Source organism: Aureobasidium subglaciale (assembly GCF_000721755.1).
Source record: "Aureobasidium subglaciale EXF-2481 unplaced genomic scaffold scaffold_11, whole genome shotgun sequence".
NCBI lineage: Eukaryota > Fungi > Ascomycota > Dothideomycetes > Dothideales > Saccotheciaceae > Aureobasidium > Aureobasidium subglaciale.
In genome coordinates, this window is record NW_013566984.1 from 612,167 (window position 1) to 629,115 (window position 16,949).

Below are 16,949 nucleotides of genomic sequence, written 5' to 3' on the forward strand. Positions count from 1 at the left end.
TCTCACTGCAGTGTGGCTACACCCATCCACCTACCTAGTTAGATCATGCGCTGCTCGACCACAACTAACTCTTGATCACGTCTCAGCACCCGAAGACACTCAACGAGACTTCTGGTCTTGTCCTCTCATCGACATGTTATGTTTCCTCTGCTAACGCTTCCTTTCTTCGTGATCCGACTCGGAATTCGCCTTCTGATCAGCGCTTGTACACTTTGCTCGGCAAGACAATCTATTCGCGCACAACTATACCGTCTTCCTTGCAGTTGAAAATGTGGCAGAAGCGCCAGAGGCTTCGGTTACTATCATTTACTAACTATAATCCGCGTTATGGGGATGGAGCTTTTAGAGCAATTCCCAGCGTGCCATTTGAGGAGTCCTCAAACACCTGGTGTGTATTGGCAACACGAACTCAAGGGCACATCCCGAAACAGGACGTACTGGCCATGTTCGTCTAAAGTGATCGAGCCACCGAAGCAAAATATTTGCATGCCCGAAGTCTGGTCGCCCGCACAAAGCCTGTGAATTCTCCCGACTCGCCGTTGCTGCATACAAATACTGATGATTTGGCCGAAGGAGATCGAAACGTGTTGGCACATCACAATATTGGTAAGAGAAGGGTTTTAGAGCAGCTGGCAGCCGGACGTGGGTGCATTGCAAGTGAATTTTAGACGATGGGTCTCAACCATCACAAGCCGAGGAGGGCGGGCCACAAAAGGAGCACAAGAACACATAGATGGCTCACCCATGTTAGAGTCATGGCCAAAGGAACACTAACGTCTGTTCTTTCACTCGGTAGAAGGACTCGATAGAAGGAGGCACTTGGTGAGGCCGCTTAAGCTTCGGGTAGGCGCAAGCGGCGGGGAAACGCCCATGGATCTCGCTCGGGGCGTGTTGGGCAAAGAGGGCGCGTCTCAAGCAAGAGTTGCTCGCTGAGCAATTGACAGGTGAGGGAACTCGACCACTCCATCTTTTCCACGCCTCTTCCCCCTTCTGCGCTGCGTTGCTTACACAAATGCTACTACCGCCGTCGTTGGTTTGTCGTATCTGAGTCCAAAGAGGATTACTGCCATTGCCGTGTCACTGGCGCGTGGGCTTCAAGGCTGTCTCGGTGGCCGCGTTCGTTGTCGGACTTGAATTTATGTCCCCTTCCACATGGCAGGCAACGAAACACAGCACGGCCGAAGTGGACGTGAATTTCCAAGCAGGAGCAGAGAGCGTGATAGCAACATATCGCCATCGCCCGCTGCAGCTGCTGGTCGAGGGCGCGCCGCATATCCTTCCACATCGCATCACCACCGTCCGCGCTCAACCTCTGCACCCAGGGCCCGAGACCCTAACCACGAACGACCTGCCCATTACCACCATCACCATCATCACCAGCATCGTCACAACGACACCGCTCGTCCTCGGCCATCGCTTCCACCAGCCGACGAAGCTGCTGTGTCGTCGTTGAACTCCACCCGACGTCCAAGTCCTTCGCCAGCTCCATCCACCAGCTCTAGATACGCCAAACGCCCACCGAGGGACTACTCTCCTCGACCTCCACAGTCATACGCTCAACGTCCGTACGCGGATCGACCCCCACCAGCTCGTAGGCCATTGTCGCCTGATCCGTACCCCCCAAGGCGACGTTCTCGTTCGGTCGAATCTCGCTACAACTCGCGGCAACACAGATATCCTTCCGACAGGGAGCGCTATAACGACCGTCGTCGCTACTCGCCACCTCCAAACAGAGACTATCGACCATCGGACCGCCCGTCTCGTGGCCGTTCGGATAACAATTTTGCATCTCGTTACAGCAAACCTTCTGCACGCTCACCCCCTCGAGACGTCAGACGATCCGATTCTCCTTCCGACGACCTCATATCGCAGCTGGCAACTACCGCACGCCCCGAAGAAGCAAAGTCTAGCACACGTCGTGGTCCGTCTGTGCATTCGCGTCGCTCATCGAGGTCGCCTCAACCAGAAACTCGTCGACCCTACAGGCAGGACCCACCTCGCTACCGTGAGAGGGAAGAGGACAGAGGTTACGCAAGGGACTACGACAGAGACTATAGACGTAGCCGTGACTACGACAGAGGAGGTCGCCGCGAATACCACGATAGAAGAGAACGCTATCGCGAAGAACGCGAGCCGGACGCCATGTACGGCAGGGGTGGTCCCCCCCGACAGCCTATACCTCCTCGCGCTTACGCAGACCCACGCTACTCACAGTCGCCGCAATATCCGCCTCCGGGTCCTTCTCCACCACACGCTCAGTCACCGTATGGCCGTCCATATCCCCAACAACAGGCGTATGCTAGCTATCAAGGGTAAGTGCTCATCCTCCAATCTGCTCGATCAACGCTAAATTATGGACAGGTCTCCTGTACACGCTGCCTATTCAGCTGCCGCCTCGCCTTACTATCAACAGAACTACCCGGCCCCTGGCGCAAGTCCATACTATCAGGCACAACAACCGCCGCCGCATTACCCAGCCCCGCCACAAATGTCTGCATACCCGCCTCAACCCTCATACCGCGGGGCTCCTTCCAGGGGATATAACAACCCACATCGGCCTACAGCACCAGCTTCAGGACCCGCGCCTTCTGCTAGTAGAGGGGGTCGTGGTGGCCACTTTTCCAATCTTTCATGGACCCCCTCAAACGGTAATAGAGGGGGGAGAACGGCGTCCAAGCGTGAAAATTCGATATCTGGCACAGAGACTCCTCTCGCACCTGGCTCGGCGACCGGGTCTGTCGACGATGACGACAATCCCTTCAGACCGCCCAAAGATCTACGTGCTGAGGATGAAAGCGAGAAGCGGAAGTCGGGCATCAGCTTCTCCATCAAAGGGATGGCTGGAAGGGCAGATCCTTCTGCGCCTCACAAACCAGCACCTCTCACTGCCCCTCGCACGAGGAAGCAGATGATCCAACGTAGCCGACTAATAGCCAAACCCAAATTGACGGCAGAATATACTGGCTCGGACTCGGTATATTACCGCAAGACTGGCAACGAATCTGTGGTCGGATCTGGTACATACGGCAAGGTGTACAAGGCCGTGCACGTCTACACTGGCGACAAAGTCGCTCTCAAGAAAATAAGAATGGAAGGAGAACGCGATGGCTTCCCGGTAACTGCGATCCGCGAGATCAAACTTCTGCAATCACTGAACCATACCAATGTGGTAAGGCTGCAAGAAGTCATGGTGGAGCGTAACGACTGCTTCATGATCTTCGAGTATCTCTCTCACGATCTGACAGGACTGTTGAATCATCCGTCATTCGTACTCACTGAAGGACACAAGAAAGACCTTGCAAAACAGTTGTTCGAGAGTCTCGACTATCTTCATAAGCGCGGCGTGCTTCACCGAGATATCAAAGCAGCCAACATTCTCGTGTCTCGCCATGGTGAATTGAAGTTGGCTGACTTTGGTCTTGCGCGTTTCTACAACAAGAACGCAAAACGGAAGCAAGATTATACCAACAGGGTCATCACTATCTGGTACCGCTCTCCTGAGTTGTTGCTGGGTGAGACACAATATGGTCCTGCGGTTGACATCTGGTCGGCAGCTTGCGTCCTAGTAGAGATCTTCACAAAGCATGCCATCTTCCCAGGAGACGGTGGTGAGATCAATCAACTTGACAAGATTTACAATGTCCTCGGCACGCCCTCGCGATCAAACTGGCCAGGCATTGTAGACTTGGCTTGGTACGAGCTCTTGCGACCAATGCATAAGGTGCCTTCTACTTTCGCCGACAAGTATCAAGAGCGCGTATCTCCAGCAGCGTTTGACCTACTGAGTGCCATGCTCGTCTTCGACCCAGATACGAGGCCCACTGCCAGTGATGTTCTGGAACATCCTTACTTCACGACGGAAGAGCCCAAAGCAGACAAAGTTGTCGAGCTTGAGAACCTGCAAGGTGACTGGCACGAATTTGAAAGCAAGGCGCTGCGCAAGGAGAAAGAGCGTGAAGCAAGAAAGAAGGACAAGGAGAGTGCAGAGAAGCGCAAACTTGAAGGGCCGGCGGGCGACGAAAGAGAGCTCAAGAGAATCAAAACCGCCGATGCGCAGGCTTAGCAATCAGCGAGCATGAGATGAGAAAGGATGTAAATTCAATAATTGAAGATCAACTTTGTAGCACACCAAAGCACGGCGTTGTTCTTGAGCATAACCTCCTGCATAACTTCCCCAGATTCAGGGACGGCCACCTAAGTGAATGACTGAATGCCACGATAAAGTAGATGTTGGCTTCAAGCTCAAACTCTTCTTGCAATACAAACAATAGAGCCAAAATGCACTCCTCGCTCGTGCGGATACAGAATGTATTCGGCTTCTTCACAACTGTGGCCTTCAGCTTGGGCATGCTGATCGCATTGAGCGTTGTCGTGTCGCACCAAAACCCGACGGCAGAGCTCGAGCTGCGCAACGTTCAGGTGTAAGCAACTCTTTGCTCATGTGTTATATAACATCATCTGACAAGCGCTCAGAGTCAAGGGTCGCCCTCACTACTACAGTACCAAGAAGGAGGAATACGCACACATCAAATTTGACCTAGAGACTGGTACGTTGACCCGGTGGTATACCTGTCCAACATGCGACATTTCTGACCATGGCTCTTTCTTCTTACAGATCTCACCTCTCTCTTCTCCTGGAACACCAAGCAAGTCTTTGTCTATGTGGCTGCTACCTTCCCTTCGAAGTCTCCCCTCTCTCCTCCTTCGGAAGCAATCATCTGGGACGCCATCATCCCAGCCCCCTCGGAACCCTGGCACGAAAACACATACATCCACCCTCAAAAGTCTCGCAAGCAGCCCAGCCGCCGCCAGAATACTGCAGAAGCGGGCTACAAGGCATATCCTGAAGGCGCCGCTCCTGGCATTCTGAAACTCTCCAATCAAAAGCCAAAGTACCAAATCACTACTCCCTGGTCCAAGATTGGTGGAGCCGAAAACTGTACACTGCAGTTGAAGTACAATGTGCAGCCCTGGGTTGGTGCACTTTACTGGAGCACTCCCAGACCATTCGGCATGTGGGAGGGTCTCCAAGGCGCCATGAGTGATATCTTCCAGATGCCATTTGTCAAGAACTCTGCCCAGGCTTCCAAGAGCAAAGAGGAGCTCAGGACCGAGACTGGTGGTGAGAGAAACAGAGGTAGCCCCGCTTGATCACATAGCCACATACATGCAGTCAAGGCTATTGCGAGCCTTTGTCCTGTTAAATGAGCATTTTGTCTTTTAGCGCCGTCCCAAATCACAAGGTTATCATGCCACAGTGGTTTCCACGCATTGTAGATCGTATGCAAGAGCAAAAAAGAAAGATTGGGTATCTGGCTAGCTCTAAAGATACCTTGCTTTGTTGACCAGCCACCCCGTCGTGATTCTCGTAACTCAAGTCTCCCATACGCCATCCTTATGCTTTGCTGAACTAGCCCAAAATGATGTGATCCTGCTTACTTCTTGCTGGTATCCTCCTTCAAGCTGACAATGCGATTCAGGATGATGTTGTCAGCCGAGCTGTCCTTGTCGACACAGAAGTAGGCAGTGCGCAAGCCCTGGAAGCGGACGGCCTCGGGACCTGTGTTGCCCTTGGCTTCACCCTCCTCCTTGGGCCAGGGTGCGCGCTGCTGAATGTCGGAGAAGCCAGCTTCGATCATGGCGTTCTTGTACACAATCTCGCTGTCGGGGTTGACATTGTCGTAGTAGCCACCGGTTTTCCAGTCGAGCTCGTTGGGACGAGGGTTCTTGAAGAGTGAGTTGAAGATGCGTGCCTCGGCCTTGACCGGCGACTTGTGGGCTGCCGATTCACCGATCCAGTGGATACGCGCCTTGCCTGCAGGAACATCGGCACCGTACTCGGCACGGATTTCATTGACCTTGCCATCCTCACCCTTGGTGAACGATGTGCAGCGGAGAGGGTGTTCGGCATAGAGGAGACCAACAGACTTTCCGGGAGCAAGACGGAAGAAGTCTGGGTCGTCAACCTCGCGGAAGTCATCGCGGTCGATGTAAATAGTCTTAGTAAAGGGAAGCTTGTGCGTACCCTTCTCCTTGTCCTTGGGGTCGAACGGAACCTCACGCTCCTCGAGGTAGTCCTCGGCAAGGTTATCGATGACGACCTTGATGGGGTCGAGGACGACCAGCAGACGGGGCACGGTACGCTCAAGGTAAGTGCGGACGGAAGCATCCAACATGTGCATCTTGGTGTCGGCATTGGCCTTTGTCACACCGAGATCAAGAACAAACTTCTTCAAGGCACCAGGAGGAACACCACGACGACGAAGAGCAACAAGGGTGAAGAGACGAGGGTCATCCCAGCCACGAACAACAGGAGGGATGGTCTGAGCGCCAGCGACAGGCTTGGACACAGCGGTCTCAGCGCCAACCTCCTGCTCGCCAGTCTCTGCGATCTGAAGCTCGTCGGCAGCATCAGCAAGGTCGTCCTCTTCGGATGGCTGCTGACCGGCAGCGTTGACACCCTCGACCAGCATCTGGATTCTGCGCTTGGACAGGATGGTACCCTCGACGTTGAGTCTGCCATACTCGCGTTGCATGGGACCCTTCTCCTCGGATGCAGGAAGCTTGTGGTCGAGAGCCTCCAGGAGCCAGTTGTAAGCAGGACGGAGAGTCTCGAACTCGACAGTACACAGGGAGTGAGTGATAGCCTCAAAGCTATCACACAGACAGTGGGTGAACTCGTAGGTGGGATAGATCTTCCACTTGAGGCCGGTGCGGTGGTGGTAGTTCTGGTCCTTGACTCGATAGGCGGCGACGTCCCACATGGAGGGGTTCTCGGCCAGCGTCTTCAGCTTTGCCTTTTCCTTCTTGGTCTCGGGCGAGTCTTCGTCGGTGACAGCGTATTCCTCAGGCTTGGTGCCGAGGTATTGCTTCATGCGCAAGACAGCCTGGCCAGCTTTGTATTTGCCGTCTCTCATGGCGCGGAAGTCTTCGAGCGACTCTTCAACGGGTCTGCTCCAGTGGCTACAGACGGAGCGAGGGCCATGATCAGAGCCTCCTCTTCCCTTCTGGACTTCTGCGGCGGAGCAGTGGCAGACATAGGCCTTGTTGCGGGTGATCAGAAGCTCGGCCAAACGGTACAGCTCGTCGAAGTTATCGCTGCTGTAGGTGATGTTGGCAGGCTCGAAGCCCAGCCAGCTGACCATGTCCTTGATGCTGGTGAAGTAGCGCTCCTCCTCCTTGGCGGGGTTTGTGTCATCGAAGCGCAGGTTGCACTTGCCGCCGTAAGCTCTGGCGAAACCAAAGTTGACGGTGATGGCCTTTGCGTGGCCGATGTGCAGGTAGCCATTGGGCTCTGGAGGGAAACGCGTCTGGACAGTGTCGACGGGCTTCTCGTTGTAGACGCCCTTGAGCCAACCTTGCTTGAAGTTGACATTGGGGTCGGCGGGCGCGGCGGGCGCGGCGGGTGTGTTTTGGGCGGGCTGTTTGGCAGGAGCGGCTTCCTTGTACTTTTCCTTCGCCGCCTTCTTAGCTGCCTTCTTGGCTTCCTTCTCGGCGGCGCGCTTCGAGACCTTTGGTTCTTCGGGCACTGCGTCGGCCATGGTGGTTCGATGTGTTGTTGTGTGAATATAATGCTCCAGACAGGGAGGTAAATTGTTCGTCACTCGTCGGCCAGAACGGGCCGTCGGTGTCTGCGATAAGCTGATAAGGCTGCCAAGCGACAAACGACAAACGACCGACCCCGTCGAACTTCTTGGATGCTTCCATGAGGCAACGTGTAGATAGTTGTAGCCCCCTGCCACGATATATTCCGTGTCATCCGCCATCATGTATGTATCTCCCCCGGACCCCCTCCTAGTCCTCTCCAACTGACCCATGGCTTCTCGCAGGGCGCCGCTCGTGGATAATGCCCAGGTCAAGTCGGCCTCGCTTCACAACCCGTTGCCTCTGCCGCTGCACACGTACATCTGGCCTTTCCTGATCGTCTGGCCCGTCTTCTTCGCCTTCTACCTGTCTGAAGAACGCTACGAGAAGCACTTCAACGGTCAAGAGTGGACCTTTGTCTGGTCTGGCAGCATTGTCACCATCCAGTCCCTCTTCTGGCTCTCCACCTTCTGGAACATCAACATCCGTTCTCTCTTCACCACCACACGCGCCTCGGACGTTCGCAGCGCTGGCCTGATCAAGCTTCTCCCTGCTGAGAACGCTGGTTCTGCCGACATCTGCCCCATCGAGCGCGAGACCGTCGACGGCAAGACCAATGTCTCCTTCCTTTTCCAGAAGCGCCGCTTCCTCTACTCGTCCGAGACTGCTACCTTTGCCCCTCTCTCATACCCCCTGGATCGGGAAGTAAAGCCAACTATTGGCGAGTTCCAAAAGTCAAAGGGTCTCACTACTGCACAAGAAGTAGCCCGTCTCCAGCAATACTATGGCCCAAACACTTTCGACATTCCCGTGCCCTCGTTCACCGAGCTATTCAAGGAACACGCCGTTGCGCCCTTCTTCGTCTTCCAGATCTTCTGTGTCGGCCTCTGGATGCTCGACGAATACTGGTACTATTCACTCTTCACCCTCTTCATGCTCGTCGTCTTTGAAAGCACCGTCGTCTGGCAAAGACAGCGTACTCTGACTGAGTTCCGTGGAATGAGCATCAAGCCTTATGACATCTGGGTCTACAGAGAAAAGAAGTGGATTGAGGTTCAGAGCGACGCACTCTTGCCCGGTGATCTCGTCTCGGTCGGCCGTACAAAGGAAGATAGCGGTGTCGCATGCGACATGCTCTTGGTCGAGGGCTCTGCTATTGTCAACGAGGCTATGCTTTCTGGTGAGAGTACCCCCGTACTCAAGGACTCGGTCCAGCTCCGCCCCTCTGACGCCCGCATCGAGCCTGAAGGTCTTGACAAGCTTGCTTTCCTGTATGGCGGTACCAAGGTTCTACAGGTCACTCATGGTAACACTGGATCCGATGACTCGGACAAGATCCATCCCGTTGTTTCGGGTGTACCTGCAGCTCCTGATAACGGTGCCATGGCTATTGTTGTCAGAACCGGTTTTGAGACCAGCCAAGGCAGTCTTGTCCGCACCATGATCTACTCTACTGAGCGCGTGTCGGCCAACAACGTCGAGGCTTTGCTCTTCATTCTGTTCCTCACTGTCTTCGCCATCGCCGCCTCGTGGTACGTTTGGACCGAGGGTGTCGCCAAGGACAGGAAGCGCTCCAAGCTCCTCCTGGACTGTGTTCTCATTGTCACCAGCGTTGTGCCCCCAGAGCTGCCCATGGAACTGAGTTTGGCGGTCAACACTTCCCTTGCTGCTCTCAGCAAGTACGCTATCTTCTGTACAGAACCTTTCCGCATTCCCTTCGCCGGTCGTGTTGATATTGCCTGCTTTGACAAGACCGGAACACTTACCGGAGAAGACCTCGTCGTCGATGGTGTTGCTGGTCTCACTCTTGGGCAGGAAGGTGCAGCTGCTGAGGCCGATGGTGCTCAGACACAACTCGTACCCTTGAACGACACTGGTGTTTGCACCACTTTGGTTCTTGCTACTGCTCACGCTCTCGTGAAACTCGAAGATGGTGACGTTGTTGGTGAGCCCATGGAGAAGGCCACTCTTGCTTCTCTTGGCTGGACTGTTGGTCGCAACGACACTCTAACTAGCAAGACCGCTGTCGGTGCCAAAGGCACCGGTCAGTCCGCTGCTGACTTGGTTCAGATCAAGCGTAGATTCCAGTTCTCCTCTACTCTCAAACGCCAGAGCTCCGTTGCGACTGTTGTCACTACTCAGCGCGATTCTGGAAAGAAAACCAGAAGCACATTTGTCGGTGTCAAGGGCGCCCCCGAGACCATCAGAAATATGCTCGTCGACGTTCCTCCCAAGTACGAGGAGACTTTCAAGTACTTCTCGAGAAATGGTGCTCGCGTCCTCGCCCTTGCCTACAAGTTCATGTCCACTAGTGATGAGATTGGTCAAAACAAGATCAACGACATGAAGCGTGAGGAGGCCGAATGTGACCTCCATTTCGCCGGTTTCCTTGTCTTGCAATGTCCGCTCAAGGACGATGCTATCAAGGCTGTTCGCATGTTGAACGAGAGCAGTCATCGTTGCATTATGATCACTGGTGACAACCCTTTGACAGCTATTCATGTTGCTAGAAAGGTCGAAATTGTCGATCGCGAAACTCTTATTCTTGACGCTCCTGAACACGACAACTCTGGCCAGAATCTTGTCTGGAGAAGCATCGACGACAAGATCAGTATTCCCGTCGACCCCGCTGAGCCTATCGACCCCGAAATCATCAAGACCAAGGATCTTTGCGTAACTGGTTACGCACTCTCCAAGTTTACTGGCCAGGAGGCTTTGAAAGAAATCATTCGCCACACTTGGGTTTACGCTCGTGTTTCGCCCAAGCAAAAGGAAGAAATTCTTCTCGGCCTTAGAGATGCCGGATACGTCACTTTGATGGCAGGTGATGGTACAAACGACGTCGGCGCTCTCAAGCAAGCACACATTGGTGTTGCTCTTCTCAACGGAACCGAGGATGACCTCAAGAAGATCGCCCAGAACTTCAGAGAGACGAAGATGAAGGACGTCTACGAGAAGCAGTGTTCCATGATGAAGCGCTTCAATCAGCCTTCTCCTCCTGTCCCTGTCCACATTGCCCACCTCTACCCTCCCGGTATCGGCAACCCTCATTACGACAAAGCCATGGAGCGTGAAGCCGCTAACAAGGGCACCACCACCGAAGTCCTGAAGGCTGTCACTGAAGCCAAGCATAAAGCTGATGCTGCTACCGCTACCGCTAAGGATGGTGAGACCGCCCCTAAAGCTGCTCTCACTGTCCAGGAGGAACGCAAACAAAAGGCTCAGAATGCTGCAAGTGCTATGGCTGAGAAGATGTCTATCTCGATGATGGAAGATGCCCTTACCGATGACGAACCCCCTACCATTAAACTCGGAGACGCTTCGGTTGCCGCTCCCTTCACTAGCAAGCTGGCTAATGTTGTCGCCATTCCCAACATTATTCGCCAGGGTCGTTGCACTCTCGTTGCTACCATTCAGATGTACAAGATTTTGGCACTGAACTGTCTGATTTCTGCCTACAGTTTGAGTGTGTTGTACCTTGACGGTATCAAGTTTGGTGATGGCCAGGTCACGATCAGTGGTATGCTGATGAGCGTCTGTTTCCTCTCCATCTCCCGCGCCAAGGTACGTTAATCAATGCTTACAGTCTCTTTTTCACCACTAACTCGTCTCACAGACCGTTGAAACACTTTCCAAGGAGAGACCTCAGCCCAACATTTTCAACCCATACATCATCGGTTCGGTTCTTGGACAGTTCGCCGTCCACATTGTCACCTTGATCTACATTTCCAGATATGTTCAACGCACTGAGCCCAAGAAGTCCGACATTGATCTCGAGGGTGAATTCGAGCCTTCGCTGCTCAACTCTGCCATCTACCTCTTGCAGCTCATTCAACAAATTTCCACCTTTGCTATAAACTACCAGGGTCGTCCCTTCCGCGAGTCCATCAAGGAGAACAAGGGAATGTACTATGGTATTGTTATGGTCACTGGTGTCGCCTTCTCCTGTGCCACCGAGTTCATCCCCGAAATCAACGAGCAGCTCAAGCTGGTTCCTTTCACCACCGAATTCAAGATCACCATGACCACCATCATGGTTCTCGATTACTGTGGTTGTTGGATCATTGAGAAGGTGCTCAAGCACATGTTCAGTGACTTCCGTCCAAAGGACATTGCCATCAGACGCCCCGACCAGCTTGCCATTGAATTCCAACGCAAGAAGGAGGAAGAGGAGAAGATTGAGAACGAAAAGATTGCTGCGCTTGAGAAGCAGCTTGGAAAAGCATAGACAGACAGTAAACTATGTACGATACAGTCATATAGGAGTTATTAGATGTATATTCTTCGTAGAAAAGACTGATTGTTCATTCCACTAAAGTGTCACAATACGGTGCGACCATCCGGATGAGGTAGAATTTGTTGAGTTTCTCATGGCAACGATGACTTGTTGTCCATCTAGCATGTCATGAAAAGATAGACGTCCTCGAATAGAGGAGAAGGGAGAGAAGGAGAACAAGCTAGCCCATGAGATACTGCTCCCAGAACTCCTCTGCGTGCAACCAGCTGTGCCGCCCCAGCAAAAGAGAAAAGACAATTAGCAAAATCAAACAGCGATCGTGGTGTCGCGTGAGCCAGCGCCGGGATGCAGTAACGTAAGAATAAAGGACGTAGTGTCCTTGCTAAGGAATGTTGGCCATGAAAGAGGAACGTTGGCGATCAGCAGGTCGATTAGACCATCTATAGCAAGACTGTCAGCATCTTGAAATCACAACAAACGTGGACAAGTGATTGCTCACATTCTGACTCTCCTGTCGTCGCCGGCAGAAGCAAAGATGGCCGGATTTGTGGGATGCCAGGCTACCGAATTTACGGTGCCAGGTGGATGTGCTTCTAGTGCAACAACGAGCTGGCCGGTGTGTTTCCGCCAGATATAGACTCGCGAGTCTGGCTCGTAGTCAGCAAATAGGCACACTCTCAGGGGGGTTCAAACTCAGATTACCTTCACTGCCACTGATCACAAAATTCTCACCAGCACCACCAAAGGTACTTCTTATGACAAATTCACTCTGGCTAAGGCCAGTGTAACGTTGCAGGACTTCGCCAGTATCCGAGTTGAGGAGCACCAGACGGCCTTCGTTCATGCTAACTAGAAGTGACTTGCCGTCACGACTCAGAGTTGCGCATGTCAGCCTGTCTTCCATGACCCACTCTTGGAGTTTCAGACGAGTCTTGAAGTCGTAGACGATGACGCGGTTGTCGTTGCTTATAGCGACAAGTCTTGTACCATCTGCTGAGATGGTACAATCATTCACGCGGAGGCTTTGGGAATCATGGCTCGTCCATGAATGTAGTAATGACTGGTCGGCTAGTTGGTAGAGGCCAAGAGGTCTTTTAGAATCTTGCGAGCCAACAACAAAGCTTTGGCCGTCAGGGGCCCAGACAGCTGTAGTGACTGGGTATGAAAAGTGATCGACGCCCCCAAGACGAGTGCCTGTGCGAGCTTGGTAGACGACAAGCTCCTTTGCTTGTGAGCAAGCGAGGATATAAGTGTCGTCGGGACTCCATGCAACGTAGCAGACACCGGACTCGTTGAGAAGCTTTTGCTGGTTCAGACGGCATATGGGCATCCACGAGGTGGTGTCGTAGATGACTACAGTGTTGTCCTTTGACGCAGTGGCCAGCATGGAGCCATCGTGTGAGAATTCGAGATGCCAGACTTCGTCGCCATGATGTTGCAACTCTTGGAGGATATGTAGAGGGAATTGGTCGCGTTCGCAAACGTGGTCGTGCAGTAACGAGGGTGGATGGGTGGTGTTGTGGTATAGACATTGATCGATGTGCTGCTGCTGGACGTGGTCCAGGAGGACGGCGAGGCGGTGTTCGGGGATCATGACGGACGGTGAGATTGACTCTGGAGTCTGGGTCAGCTGGGAGTGTTGGACGGAGGAGCAAACGAAGCCTACTCGACAGTTCGGACAACAAGTCTCGTCTCGAAGTGCCGTCCGCTCCGTCCCATTGTGCTTGAAGCCTCAAGTCGTCGGCTCCGCGACACATGATCAGGCTGGAAAGAGCGTGTAGACGGGGCACATCCTGATGCAGCGGAGTCAGCTCTTGCCGCAGGACCATCAGGGCTTTTGAGAGGTCGCGCAGCTCGAGCAGTTCGAGGTATTTTTGCTGGCGCATCAGGAAGAGCATCTCATCTCGTTTGGCGCCTTCACACAGCGGGAGAGGTTCGCGGCTGGCGTCTCCAAACAACAAGGCCTCGGCCTCTGTCCACTTTCCATGCTGCACAGCGGTCCTGAAGGCGGCTACATTCGGGATCTCGAGCTCATAGCCACTCTCTTGACTTAGTTGTTGGGCCGTGTCTTGGTAGCCCAGGTCCGAGAGACTTTGGATGATGATGCGTGTCACCTCTTGTCGGTTGTGGCCGTAGAAGTGACTGGCCGAGTGAGAATGAGCTGCCTTTTCCGAGGCGCCATTCGCGGCGTGCTTGGTCCTGCCTCCGTCTTCTGGCTGGAGGTGCATCCTGCCTCTCTTACGCCCTGCCTCTGCCTCTACCTCTGGCGGCGACGCACTGCGCGGACGCTTGGCGGCCAAGGGTGCAGCCACGGTAAGGGAATCGGGCACGATGCTGCTCGTGGCGATACTTTTACCACGGCGTCTATGGGCTAGATGTCGTGTGTTGGTCTAAGTGTGAAGTCTTGATTGCTCGAATACTCGGTGTGATCCTCGACCATTCAATCATGTGCAAGCCTCCCCCACTGTCCACCGAAGCTCCCTCCGCTAAATGACGTCCGTCACTCATCAACCACCCAGATCATCAACCCTCGCGAGACCTTGCAATAACAACCATGACCTTGCATTATTATATTAACCTTGCCAAATGTTTGCAACCATCGCTTTCTTGAATCCATCTCGTCAGACCATCCCAGGCCCATCTATAATCTGGCAATTCCTCATGTCTGAACTGCTGAACCTCCACCGCGAAACCAGTCTGGGCCGATCCTGCTCTCGGTACAAGCCGAATCTGCTGGTACCGTATACACTCTGTTCTCGCAGCATTCCCATGTTTCGCTTCCATCTGCTCCACGCAAAATGTACTTATACTCGAATTGACTCCCCGAAACAATGTCGAGTCTGGCGCCAAAGCTTGGAACTCCCTCGCTCTCCGGATTGAGCACCGACAGTGTCACTGCTTTGGACGGTGCCCATCCTCCGAGTTCAGGAATACTGCCAACCAGAAGTATCGATTCCGGGTCGCTCTCGAACGATCCAGTCACTTCGAATATAGCCTTGACTTTGCCAGAAGTACACGCTTCCGCCTCGACTCTAACCGATACACTGGCATTGCTGGCCATGTTACAGTCGCCATGTGCGTGTTGTTGATACATCACTTCCTGAGGGTTGATATCACAGGTCAACGACGATGTCAAGTTGCTAATCTGCGTGGTTCCGTTCGCAAACATCTCTTGATTGAGTCTGATCGCCTGTTAGACCGACATAGCTGCATCTTTATGGGTCATCATATGGGCACTTACGCATCATCGGTAAAGTTTTGCTGCACGGCAAGGCTGAAGTTTCCGATACTAAAGTAGGGAAAGAGCTGGAACCTGAAGTCACTGGAATTGCAAGCAATCCATTTGCCTGTAGGAACAGCAACACTATAGGCCTCTGGTTCGAGCCACGAGTTATCTCCCCAGAACGTTTGGCAGTTCGCAGACGCTCGGGCTCCGCCGTTAGGTGACGAGACATCGAAGTCGATACGATAGTAGTTGGTTTGTCCTGCAGGGTTTCCGATTGGTTGATGGGTGCTCAGATTCTCGATGACGATGGGTGAGTATGCTGCTGCTGCAAGAGAGCAAGACGAAGCAATGGAAGCGACAGTCTTCCACATCATCGCTGGACGGGAAACAGATTTCAAGCGTGACAGTAACGACAACAACAGATGAGAGGAAATAGAAAGAGAAGAACTGGGCTAACTTGGGTGTGGCATGTCTACCTATCTTGTAGGTCGGCTTGCATGAATTTAGTCAAACGCAAGAAAGATCCTGCAGATCATTTCATTACACGTCCGATGCACAAATGGGACGGCGCAGCGTCAGAGATGCCTGCAAGTTCAACCTTCAAGCAATTGTTTCACGGACCATTTCGCGCGCCGGATCTGCAGAAATCTGCCAGGAACTGATCAGCTTTCGTATGCCGTGCTGCATGACGCTCGATCACCACGACGGTTACAGCCGTATGCCGAGCTATTTTGGCCTTCTTCGGAGCTCCGTCTCCATGACTCGCTCCGCCCTTCAGGACTATCTGTCAAGTCCATCTCCATGTCTCCATGTTCAGTCGGCTGTTTGAGCGTCGGAACAACTATTGTATCTCATTGATGGCGTCTCGGATCCAGCTTTGTACTCGAGTAAACTACCGGGTGACTGCATTGGTCTATTGGCTGATCTGTTGGACCTGTATACTGTCATTCATGCACCCCACCCTGATAGTTGTGCAACCCGAGATGCTCCCCAGGCTACCAGAATTACACTGTATAGACACCCGATTGAGCACATAGCTCGTTCCTGCTAATATTGGACGAGCGGTGAACTACATCGAGTGATGCGCCACACAGCAAGCTTGCCAGCGAAAAATTGGGACGACCACGATGAAAGTTTGAGGTAGTTCCAGCAGCGGTGATCGCAAACACGTGCGAAGAGAATGCGTGAAAGTTGGGTCGTGATTGTTAAACAGAACATTTGTACATTAATCACGCCGAGGCTCTATCTCATCTAGAAATACTCAGTAGTGCATTGCAGAAGAGATCGACCAATGTTGTTGGGAGACGATCACGCGTTCTCTCGCGGCACTAGCCCTTCGCAGCTAGCTTGCAACGCACGAGAAGATCACACACTTGAGCTTCTTGCAAGTCCCGAGAGTCACCTAGCTCAGACATACCCGATTTCGGCAGACCAGCAATGAGATCGTAGTCTTCAATCCCTCCGAGGAACCATTCATCGCCTACAGGACCATCATCGGGGCCACCTGATCCCGGGAAGGACAAAGACATCCGGGTGTCGCTGTTGAAGTACCGACCCTGTCTAGGTCACGTGAGATTCTCAACTCTCGAATCACTCTTTTCGTGCGATCTGGGAGACACGGCTGATCACGCTCCTGCTCAAACTCAAGGTCTCATCACCCGCAAAGCATTATGTTGTTCCTAGCCGGTCTACCTGCAACTTCAGGTGCAGAAGAACATACCATCGGTGACGCTTTCACCTTTTCCCTTGTGCCGGGAAAGTTGAGTTGTTGTCCAATGGATCCTGCAGCAATGGCAACATCATGCCACAGTGAGATCTCTGGCCTCCCTGTAAGCGAAGAATCTGACCCTCGTAGCTGTCTCAAGGCACAAACTTCTCTGGATCTTGGTCAATGGCACTGAG

At 53.2% G+C, this 16,949-nt stretch overlaps 6 protein-coding genes across 6 annotated transcripts; 3 read left to right on the plus strand and 3 right to left on the minus strand.

The window, feature by feature from the left end:
* The first annotated feature begins 3,189 nt into the window (after positions 1–3,189).
* Positions 3,190–4,189, plus strand: AUEXF2481DRAFT_40409 (uncharacterized protein). Its single transcript, XM_013488093.1, has one exon. It carries the CDS (start codon positions 3,212–3,214, stop codon positions 4,061–4,063), a length of 852 nt encoding a protein of 283 aa, XP_013343547.1. The 5' UTR covers positions 3,190–3,211; the 3' UTR covers positions 4,064–4,189.
* An 89-nt stretch (positions 4,190–4,278) lies between these two features.
* On the plus strand, positions 4,279–5,151 carry AUEXF2481DRAFT_29864 (uncharacterized protein; the record flags this gene model as incomplete). The annotated part of the gene is made up of 3 exons (XM_013488013.1): positions 4,279–4,421; positions 4,474–4,547; positions 4,616–5,151. 3 exons carry the CDS (start codon positions 4,279–4,281, stop codon positions 5,149–5,151), a joined length of 753 nt encoding a protein of 250 aa, XP_013343467.1.
* A 284-nt stretch (positions 5,152–5,435) lies between these two features.
* On the minus strand, positions 5,436–7,541 carry AUEXF2481DRAFT_65782 (uncharacterized protein; the record flags this gene model as incomplete). The annotated part of the gene is made up of 3 exons (XM_013488135.1): positions 5,436–6,341; positions 6,468–6,773; positions 6,837–7,541. The coding sequence occupies 3 exons, from the start codon at positions 7,539–7,541 to the stop codon at positions 5,436–5,438; spliced, it is 1,917 nt and encodes a 638-aa protein (XP_013343589.1).
* Positions 7,542–7,815: 274 nt separating this feature from the next.
* Positions 7,816–11,812, plus strand: AUEXF2481DRAFT_98083 (uncharacterized protein; the record flags this gene model as incomplete). Its single annotated transcript, XM_013488235.1, has 2 exons — positions 7,816–11,148; positions 11,201–11,812. The coding sequence occupies 2 exons, from the start codon at positions 7,816–7,818 to the stop codon at positions 11,810–11,812; spliced, it is 3,945 nt and encodes a 1,314-aa protein (XP_013343689.1).
* A 504-nt stretch (positions 11,813–12,316) lies between these two features.
* On the minus strand, positions 12,317–14,049 carry AUEXF2481DRAFT_65982 (uncharacterized protein; the record flags this gene model as incomplete). Its single annotated transcript, XM_013488149.1, has 3 exons — positions 12,317–12,468; positions 12,524–13,435; positions 13,488–14,049. The coding sequence occupies 3 exons, from the start codon at positions 14,047–14,049 to the stop codon at positions 12,317–12,319; spliced, it is 1,626 nt and encodes a 541-aa protein (XP_013343603.1).
* Positions 14,050–14,264: 215 nt separating this feature from the next.
* Positions 14,265–15,513, minus strand: AUEXF2481DRAFT_238181 (carbohydrate-binding module family 20 protein). Its single transcript, XM_013488236.1, has 2 exons — positions 15,063–15,513; positions 14,265–15,003 (listed from the first exon to the last, which is right to left on the minus strand). Exons 1-2 carry the CDS (start codon positions 15,419–15,421, stop codon positions 14,481–14,483), a joined length of 882 nt encoding a protein of 293 aa, XP_013343690.1. The 5' UTR covers positions 15,422–15,513; the 3' UTR covers positions 14,265–14,480.
* Between the last annotated feature and the right edge of the window lie 1,436 nt (positions 15,514–16,949).

Excerpts from the sequence above, each read along its gene's own strand:
- AUEXF2481DRAFT_238181 (XM_013488236.1), bottom strand. The coding sequence starts at position 15,421 with ATGATGTGGAAGACTGTCGCTTCCATTGCTTCGTCTTGCTCTCTTGCA. Across the intron at positions 15,004-15,062 it reads CAAAACTTTACCGATGATGC|ACTCAATCAAGAGATGTTTG; the intron begins GTAAGTGCCCAT and ends ACAGGCGATCAG.
- AUEXF2481DRAFT_40409 (XM_013488093.1), top strand. The coding sequence starts at position 3,212 with ATGATCTTCGAGTATCTCTCTCACGATCTGACAGGACTGTTGAATCAT.